Genomic DNA, 10,335 nt, shown 5'->3' with positions numbered 1-10,335 from the left:
CGGGGAGAGTCGTATGTAAACACGGCTTCCCCGTTCTTCACTGTGGCTCCGTCATCGATCATCCCTTTTATAGGGATACATAATCGATGAAGTCAGACCTACAGCCACATCCCCCTACAGTTGTAAACACACACTAGGTGAAACATAACTCCTTCAGCGCCCCCTGTGGTTAACTCCCAAACTGCAACTGTCATTTCCACAATAAACAATGCAATTTAAATGCATTTTTTGCTGTGAAAATGACAATGGTCCCAAAAATGTGTCAAAATTGTCCGAAGTGTCCGCCATAATGTCGCAGTCACGAAAAAAAATCGCTGATCGCCGCCATTAGTAGTAAAAAAAATAATAATTAATAAAAATGCAATAAAACTACCCCCTATCGGTGAAGACATCTAAGATTATTATCCTTACTCCTGTCTTTATTCATTCGTGAGGTAAGAGTTCTGGGAGACCAGACAGACGTTTTTGGTGCAATTGTTTATCCCTCTCTGGGATTTGTGGACATTCAGTTCTTCCCTTTTTAGCAGTTTTTACTGCCATATTACATATGGACTATATTGTACTTATATTATTTATTATTTATTTCACTTTTGATTATTACTTCATTTATTTAATAAAGTTGAGAAACTGCTCCATAAACTGAGAATTTTCCTCACTAACTAAAAGTTTGTACCAGCAGGGGGCGCGAGTACGTTTATTTTCCTCGTCCGTGCTGTTCTGTATGATGTTTGCTACTACTAATAAAGTTGGAGTGTTGTCAGTGTAGAGCATGTCGGGAGCTGTAGTTTTCTTTCTCTAAATTGAGTTCCTTCTGTGTTGGCGGCGAAGCTGTGACTGAGGTGAGATAATCGCAAAGGAGGTGATGCTGAGGGTTTACACATGGTCAGGTATACAGCTAGTGTAGGCCCCGGATCAGAGCACATGGCTGTTTACACCAGGAAGGCTTTACAGATCGTTTTAACTGAGGAATTCTTCCAGTTGTGGAGCTTTGCTGGGAGTTGTAGTTCTGTAAAGAGGACCTGTTCCCCACAGTGAGGAGGTGTGGTGTACCCCAATCAGTGTGCTGATCACTTCTCATAGATCACTCCCCAGACATGCCAAGATGTTCTATTAGTGAGGTCTTTGTGCCATGTCTCTATACTCTGGGGTAGATTCACGAACGATTTACGCCGGCGTATCCATAGATACGCCGCGTAAATTCAAAGCTACGCCGGCGTATCTACTTTCTGTATTCAGAAAGCTAGATACGCCGACATTAGCCTAAGATACGACTGGCATAAGTCTCTTACGCCGTCGTATCTTAGGGTGCATTCTCATGCTGGCCACTAGGTGGCGCTCCCGTCGTTTTCAGCGTAGAGTATGCAAATTAGCTACTTACGCCGATTCACAAACGTACGTGCGCCCGGCGTTCGTTTTTTACGTCGTTTGCGTTAAGGCTTGTTCGGCGTTACGTTGCTCCTGTTATTAGGAGGCGCAACCAATGTTAAGTATGGACGTCATTCCCGCTTCGAAATTTGAATTTTTTATGTCGTTTGCGTAAGTCGTTTGCGAATAGGGCTGGACGTAATTTACATTCATGGTGAAACCAATACGTCGTTACGCCGTACTTGGAAGCAATGCACACTGGGATGCGCCGTCCGTACAAAACGTCAATCACGTCAGGTCATCCTAAATTTAAATAAAACACGCCCCCCCTTCCACATTTGAATTACGCGCGCTTACGCCAGCCCCTTTTACGCTACGCCACCACGACTTACGGAGCAAGTGCTTTGTGAATACAGCACTTGCTCCTGTAAGTTACAGCGGCTTAGCGTAAATACGATACGCTGCGCCGCCGTAACATTGCGCGCCCGTACGTGAATCTACCCATTTGTATATAGAAGTATAGCAGGACCAGCACCATTCACCTATAGATCTCTCCATTCCTCTGAGGGCCCCAGGGGTGCCCTGGTCTCTGTAGGCCTCATGCCCATTGGATGTTTTGTTTTTTCTCTCCTAGATGCTTTTCGTTTTGGCAGAAAAAAGTCTTAATGCGTGGAACTCGTTTAGGTGCGTCAAGTGCTTGGGTGTTCATTTCATCGATCAAAATAGATTATTGTGACAATCGAAATGAATTAACGCTCAAGTCCTAAATGCGCCATGACAAAACGCCATTGCCTCTGGAGGCATACGTGCCAACAGTCCTGATTTTTTCAGGACATTCACATGAATTTGACCCTTGTTCCATTTTTACGTGGTCCCGGGAAAAATCATGGGAATTGGCATTTGCCTGAGGGGCTTTCACACGGGAGTGGTGCGCTAGCAGGATGGTAAAAAAAGTCCCGCTAGCCGCATCTAAGCTTTACCGACAATGACCAGGGGGAAGAAGTGGGCCCCCGGACGGGGCGTAGGTTGCTGAGGCGACCTATGCCCGGAAGTGGGAGCAAATACCTGGATTACACAGGTATCTGCTCCCCCTTGAAAGGTGCCTAATGTGACACCGGGGGGGGCAAAAGTTCAATTTTTGGGTGGAACTCCGCTTTAATAGCTAGATTCAGGTAGGGCGGCGCATCTTTCAGGCGGCGTATTTACGCTACGCCGCCGTAAGTCAGAGAGGCAAGTGCTGTATTCACAAAGCACTTGCCTCCTAAGTTACGGCGGCGTACCGTAAATGGGGCCGGCGTAAGCGCGCCTCAAATGAGGATGAGGGGGCGTGTTTTATGTAAATGATTGGTGACCCGACGTGATTGACGTTTTTTATGAACGGCGCATGCGCCGTCCGTGTACATATCCCAGTGTGCATTGCTCCAAAGTACGCCGCAACGACGTATTGGTTTCGACGTGAACGTAAATTATGTCCAGCCCCATTCACGGACGACTTACGCAAACAACGTAAAAATTTCAAATTTCGACGCGGGAAGGACGGCCATACTTAACATTGACTAGGCCAGCTATTTATTCGCCTAACTTTACGCCGGAAAAAGCCGTACGTAAACAACGTAAAAAAAATGCGTCGGGCGCACGTACGTTTTTGAATCGGCGTATCTAGTCATTTGCATATTCTACGCCGAACTCAATGGAAGCGCCACCTAGCGGCCAGCGTAAATATTGCACCCTAAAATACGACGGCGTAGGAGACTTACGCCGCTCGTATCTTAGCCTAATTTAAGCGTATCTGGTTTCCAGAATACGCTTAAATTTAGGACGGCGTAGATTCAGAGTTATCTGAGTCCAGCTATAAGTGTCTCTGTGCTGTCTTTAAAATTCCTTATCTTCAAAAGTGCTTTGTACCGATCGCATGCGATGTCTGTGCAGTGCGAGTTCAGCCATACAGTTGTATAGCTAAACTCGCATTGGATTCGCACGATAATAGTGCAGGGACTTTTCCCCCACACTAGAATCGGATCGCATGGGTATTGTCACCCATGCGATCTGATTCATGTGCGAGTTCACAGTTCGCACTGTGATCTGTGAACCAATCTGGGAGTGTCATTAACAATGTATTGACACCCGCAGTGTGAACTGCCAGCGGGAGAGATGCGTTGTGGGAACCGGGGCTGGCATTGCGCTGGTTCCCGCATCGCACATATATTAGCCTGGGCTTAAGTTTGGTCAAAGACGACTCTTTAGTCTCTCAAGAATGGTATATCAGCCACTTTCTCCTCATTCCAGCTCTGCCACTGTATCTTCCCAATGCCAGCAGTTGCTCTGTAATATGTATGAAAAGGAGCTCCAAATAGTACTTATAATTTTAAAACCACGCACTTTATTAAAGATTATGTATATGCCCAGTGCACCAACTACCGTATTTATCGACGTATACCGCGCACCTTTTTCCCCTTCAAATAAGGGGAAAATCGTTGGTGCGCGATATACGCCGATACCCGTGGCTCAGTTTGATTGACTGCGCCGACATATACTGAGTGGAGTACACTCGGCTACATTCGACCAGGCTCGGCTTCGCTCGTGCTCACGCATAAACGTCACAGAGCGTGAGCACGACCGAAGCCGAGCCTGGCCGAATGTAGCCGAGGGTACTGCACTCGGTATACGTCGGCGGAGGCGTTCAAACTGAGCGACGGGCAGACGGCGCGGGAGAAGCCGGGAGGACACCACCGAAGCCGCAGACGGATGCCGGACCCGACGAGGACACCACCGACGCCGCAGATGGACCCGACGAGGAGGACACCACCAAAGCCGCAGACGGACGCCGGACCCGACGAGGCCGCCGATGGACGCCGCGCAAGACACCAAAACTGTAAGTACTAAAATGTTTTTTTTACAGGAATGCGGGTCCACATTAGGGGTGTGCGCTATACGCTGGAGCGCGCAATACCCCGATAAATACGGTATATACAGCATATAATCTAAATCCAAGGCAGTGTAACAACTCCGTGCTGCTCCAATCTGTGTGTTAGCGTCTCATCAGACCTCTCACCCTTCCACCCTACGTGTTACGTCACAGGGTCACTTGACTTCCTCAGGGGGATTCCTGGACTGTTCTGAGAGATGTATTATTTTGAAGCACAATTTATTGCACTGATTTACACAGCACTTTATTTGCCTACTGGAGCACATATATTTAGCATTTTATACAGTACAGTAGTATCTCGGATTGCGAGTAATGCGGTTTACAAGCGCTTCACAATACAAGCTTCCATTTAAAAAAAATCCTGACTCAGTTTGTGATCGTTTTCTTGCAAGACGAGCAGGTTTCAAGTCCTCTGGGGTGTACAGTACCGTATTTGGCAAGAGGTGCGGGAACGCCGTTGATGCTCGGAGACACTTGGAAGCACTCTGTTCCCCGGCTCTCCCCCCACCTCTGGCCACATGCGGTACTGCATACACTAGCAGTGCCACTGGAACTAATTATCTGAGTTTCCATTGACTTCTATGGAGAAACTCACTTTGATATACAAGAGCTTTGGATTACATGCATTCTTCTGGAAAGAATTATGCTCGTAATCCAAGGTACCACTGTATATAAATAATTAGTTGCACTTGATATCGGATGAATATGAGAAGAAAACTATATGGAATAGATATACCACAAGTATTTATATTATTGATGTTTTGTTCAGTTAATAATCTCAAAACAGAATTCTTTTGATTTATAGCTCATACATACTTCATCAGTCCTCACCCCGGGACATAACGCATATAGGGAGTGGAGCCTGGAGAGTGACGACATCCCGCGGATATCTCGAATAGTGCTTGTGAGCTGATATATGCGTTTTCGGCTAGCGTGGCATAAGTGCTTTTTTATTTTAGGTGTATTACTTTTATTCTGCAAATTAACCGCTTGCCGACCGTATACTGTATCAATACCTAGTATGTGATTCTGCACTTCCGGATCTGGGGCGTGCTGCCGCTGATTATACACAGCGGGAGGTGATTGGCGGGTACAGCGGACTTGATGCTTCAGTACACAGGCAGATCGCCATTCTGTCATGACAGAAGACATGGATCCTGTGTCTCTGCTAAGCAGGATCACCAATCCATGCCTTCCCCTAGTACAAGCACCTCCCACTTCTTTTAGTAGTAGTACATTAGTATGCATTACTGGGCATTGTAGTGCGCTGCAACTCGCATCCTATGAAAGGTGCATTGGAGAAAGAATAGCATTGCATCACACTAATACATGTAATGTTTTTATTACCATGGCACAGTGGTGTCAAAGCTGTCCATTTTCCTGGCCCTTGGCACCTTCTATGTCAGATGCTGCCATCTTATTGTTCAGTCTGAGCTCACAGGATGATGACAAATAAAGCGGGAAGAGAGCTGTGATTCGAGTAAATGGGTTTTACCATGGACATTGTCAGGTGGGTGGCTTTACATCAACTATCCTACAGGGAAGTAATCTTTTATATTTTGATTCTTATTTTCTGGCATTATTGAGACAATAGTATGTGGGTCAATGCTGCCATGTGTGACAGGTGCAGTGTGCTTGCATGATGCACATCATATTTAGTACAGCACACTCCAATGACCTGAAATTAATATTGTTTTCACTTGTTGTCATTAATAGAGTGGACATGGAAGGGCAGCCTGTGGTGACCTCCAAGCAAGCTGAAGAGGTGATTAATGGGTGTATTACCCAGGTGGTCTGCTCTGCCTTCACGGATCATATTCTGGTTATGGTGACACAGTACGGGAAGTTTGGCACATTGATCTCTGTCACTCCTAACACAGTAGCAGGAGACCTGGAAAAACCCACCCTTAGCACCAAAGTCCTTCTAGGATGTGATGAGGTAAGCATGACATTCTATATTATTTTCTTCTGAAGGGTCAAGGCATAGGTTCAGTGGTTAGCACTTCTGCCCTGCGCCACTGGGGTCTTCTGGTCTAATCCTGACCAGGACACAGGGCCGGATTCCTGACAAGGCCACCAAGGCCAGACCTCAGGGTGGCAGAGAGTGCATGGGCAGCGCCGGCAGAAGCGCTCACCTTCCTCTGTCTTTCGGCATTCGGATGTCACGGAGATGGGTCTGTGTGTGCAAGGTCCCGCCCCCTAGACCAGTTTGTGTGATAGTAGATTGAGTGTTCCGCCTATCGCACAAGCTGGTCTAGGGGGGTGGGACCTTGCATACACAGACCCAGCTCCGTGACATCCGAGCGCCGGAGGACAGAGGGAGGGGAGTGCTGCGTGTTATCCAGGAAATGGTGAGGCTGCATTTATGGGCACAGAGGCTGCATTCATGGGCACAGAGGTTTTTACTGTACGGTCACACGTCTTTTATCGAACAAGCATGCCCGAAAACCCGACGAGAATCGTACGAGAAAGACTGAACAGTTTAGCTTTACTTGCCATTGAGTCAGAACTTTAAAATACTTTGTCCTATGAAGATATTATCGATGAGTTTAGCAAAAGAAAAGTTAGAACTAAAAATGTTTGAGTTTCTTACTGCTATAATCTTTAATAGGCATTTTCTGCATTAAAGAGTAGTTTTAGTCTGTATAATTAAAGCCAGTTATTTTCAGTGTTCTCGTGTGTGGAAATAGGTTTTTAATCGATCTATTGTAGCAGTCATCGATAAAGGACGAGAATGGTGGTGGTGTGTGTGTGTGTGTGGGGGGGGGGGGGGGGCGGCATTGAAGGACCCGGCCTTGGGCGACAAAGGGAGTAAATCCAGGCCTGCCAGGACATGCTCTGCATTGAGTTTGTATGTTATCCTAATGCTTGCTTGGGTTTGCTCTGGGTACTCCTGTGTCCTAACATTTAACATGCTGTTGGGTCAATTGTCTAAATTGTCTTAAATATGGATCTAAAGTTCCTAGCTGTGGCCTCTTATTGCGAACCCTGTTAAAACTCCCTTGAGTATGTATTTGGGGCCTGGAGCCAGAGAAAATGAAAGGAGGACTACAGCCAAAGCTCGTTTGGCTGTACTTCTCCTGTAGATCACAGGAGTGCAGTTTGTTTTGTACTCCTTTTGACTCGTTTTCAGCAACGGTGGGCTGAAGTCCGCTCTCTGCTGACGTCACACTGTCAGTCCAGGCTCGGACATCATCACAACCATAGAATCGGGATCCGCCCATATACCTGGACTGCAACCAGGTCAGCCTCTCATCGCTCCAGTGAGCGTGCAGGGGGGGGGGGGTCAGAGCAGAGAGCCCTTGGGGAGCTGTGAGAACCAAGCGATTGGCGGTGTTCAATCGCTTGGTTCTCAGTGTAGAGGCGCTGGAGGACCGGTGCAGCATCCACCTAGGTAGGCAAGTATGAATCAAAAAGAACATCTATTTAAAGGTTCAAAAGTTTGAAGCGCACCAAAAATTAAATCAGTTTCGACAAAAGGGAAGGTGAAGCCAAAACCATTGCAAAAAGAAAAGGCCTTTCTGCATAGTATGCATGTGGACTAGGACTCTTCAAGCAAAGGTCCTCAGTTTAAAGATCAGCCCTTAAGTTTTGGGTAGATGCTTCAAGGGTGAAAGGTCCAACTTTACAAAAAAGTAGCAGCTAACCCAATCTATAACTGGCCTTTGCAGCAAGGTGCATATAGAAGGGTAACGTACATCACAAACAAAACATTTTGCAGCACACTTACCGACCAGCCTGCAAAACGACTGAATTGGCCCTGTCTAACAGCTTACTTTAATTAAAAACAGAGGGTTTTGTTTGCACACATTTGCAAATATATGCATAAGCCACAGTGCCCACACCAAGGGACCTCTATATATTCTGCGGTCCTAATTCCAAATTTCTAGAGCCTCCATAGTAGGAGCATGGATAGACTAAGCACAGGTATGCCTGGAAGGAGCCCATGCCTCCTTAAAGGCTTACAGACAGAAATGTTGAGTTAGGACGAAAATAACATGGAAGGTGTGAATGTGTCCATGATGCATAAAGCTCATGTTCCACCTGACATTTTCCTTGTACAAGTAAGGAAATAAAAGTCCACTTTTTTTTTTTTATATCTTATTCTTCTTTCTTATTTCTCCAGCCTCTGGTTCACGTCTGTGGCAAGAATTTGGTTAGCTTTGTATCTGAAGAGTCGAAGAACAAGCCAGTACTTCTAGGAATTGCATTAAAGGACAAAAGTCCGGACTGTATTACTGCACTGAAAGCCCTCATAAAGAGCTGTCGGGTTTGGTGATGGACGAAGTATCTCATTCATCTGGAATAATGTTGCTGTAAATGATTACTGAATACATTTGAAATGTGCATATTGGATATTGCATTCATTTTGTATTAAATACATTTTATACATAAGCTTTACCACTTGAGCTTTTATTTTATTTTTTTGTGTTTTATGAGCAAAAATTATGTTTATAGCCTGAACAGTGTAAATGCCCTATCTGTACTTCTGGAATCCTAAAATAGGAGGTTATGGGGTACATGGCAAATGGTGGACAATATTAAGTATGCTTTTTTGTTTTAATTCATGATATAATATACCAGGAGAAAGCGAAAGATCTGCATGGCCTAGAAACATCAATTGATTGGCTTATAGAGTAAAAGAGCAAAGATTACGCATGGAGTATGGGTCTCTTGTAAGTGTTCAGACCTGAGAAGTTCACCATTCGAGGAGGCAACATGTTCCTCTGTGTCAAGATGCAGGGGGTATTATGCATTGGCTGCAGTAGAAGGACATAGGGGTGGGTAAACATGGCAAAGGTAAGTATGAGTGGGAAAGTAGTGAGCTGTAGAAAGGCCTACCTGAAAAGAGAACTTGGTAGAATTTCATTAAAGTCACATTATGATGACTTTACTGGTATCCCCGCTGGATTATGCAGTTATTAACTACAGCAGAGGTGTCAAACTCAATTTGCTTGTGGGCCACATAAGCATTACGGTTGCCCTCAAAGGGCCGGTTGTATCATCACCCCACCCCCCTTACATCAAATATCAAGAGCCCCCCACCATTAGAAGTCAGATATCAACCCCACTATCCCTTAAATCAGTGCATCCCTTTGCCTTGTGCTGCTGCCAGGAGGGCTGGACAGAGAAGTGCAGGATCTGGTGGAGAAGTCCTGTCCTCTCTGCTGCACTCCCCTCCCCCCTGAAAGGTGTCAAATGTGACACCGGAGGGGGGGAGGGTTCCGATGAGCGGAAGTTCCACTTTAGGGTGGAGCTCCGCTTTAAGAACACATACAGGGTACTTGAACAGACTTTGTTAAAGCCATAGTTTAACGTCACTTTAATTGCAAATCTGAATTGTTTTTTTGCTCATTTTTTTTGATAAGAGTGAAAAGGGACCCAACAAGTCACTTTGTAAAGTTTGCAAACATGGAAAAAGGGTGGTCAAACTCAGATACTCAGGGCTGGACCAAATCTAGTTCTTTTGAACTCTGACAGTAGTGAAATTAATTAACTTGTAGATTAAAAAAAGTCTGTGATTTTTGTCACAGAACACCAAACATTATCTAGATTTTTTTTATTTTTTATGCAAATACACTTTTGCACACTGATACTGACTATTATTCCATCTTTTTCTTCATTTTCTCTGCCCCGCACAGCTAACATGACTAGAGGTCGATCCGATATGGGTTTTTCTCTGGCCGATGCCGATATTTAGAAATCGCAATGGCCGATTTATGATGCCAATTTATTTTTTTTTAGCGCCCGAATAGCACCGCTAAAATGACAGTAAAGTGGCGCTAAAACTAACTGCATTTTACCGTCAACGCCTGCCTGCTCCAGTGTGAAAACAGCCTTAAGAAATAAGTGATGCAGAACATTTCTTAAATTTTAAACATTTATTAAACACAACAAGCCTCCAATTAGTGCACTTGTATGTATGATTTAGATTTTTTTTAAAAAATTATATATACATTAGGGCTGTGGAAATTGACTATTAATTTGTCGATTAATCTTTAATTTTTTTGATCGATTAACATTTTTTTGATCGATCAAATTAT

At 45.0% G+C, this 10,335-nt stretch overlaps 1 protein-coding gene across 6 annotated transcripts; it reads left to right on the top strand.

Moving 5' to 3' along the window:
• Positions 1–405: 405 nt before the first annotated feature.
• Positions 406–8,695, top strand: LOC120943467 (proteasome assembly chaperone 3-like). 6 transcript variants are annotated; one of them, XM_040356789.1, is made up of 3 exons: positions 406–434; positions 6,008–6,230; positions 8,418–8,695. In XM_040356789.1, the coding sequence occupies exons 2-3, from the start codon at positions 6,015–6,017 to the stop codon at positions 8,568–8,570; spliced, it is 369 nt and encodes a 122-aa protein (XP_040212723.1). In that variant the 5' UTR covers positions 406–434; positions 6,008–6,014; the 3' UTR covers positions 8,571–8,695. The 6 variants fall into 6 exon arrangements, with proteins under 6 accessions (XP_040212723.1, XP_040212722.1, XP_040212721.1 ...); XM_040356788.1 differs by lacking the exon at positions 406–434 and adding an exon at positions 796–839; XM_040356787.1 differs by lacking the exon at positions 406–434 and adding an exon at positions 845–887.
• Positions 8,696–10,335: the final 1,640 nt, after the last annotated feature.

The sequence above is a fragment of the Rana temporaria genome, chromosome 6 (genome assembly GCF_905171775.1).
Source record: "Rana temporaria chromosome 6, aRanTem1.1, whole genome shotgun sequence".
Lineage (NCBI taxonomy): Eukaryota > Metazoa > Chordata > Amphibia > Anura > Ranidae > Rana > Rana temporaria.
The sequence above is the reverse complement of the archived record's forward strand: the minus strand, read 5'-3'. Positions and strand labels throughout refer to the sequence as shown.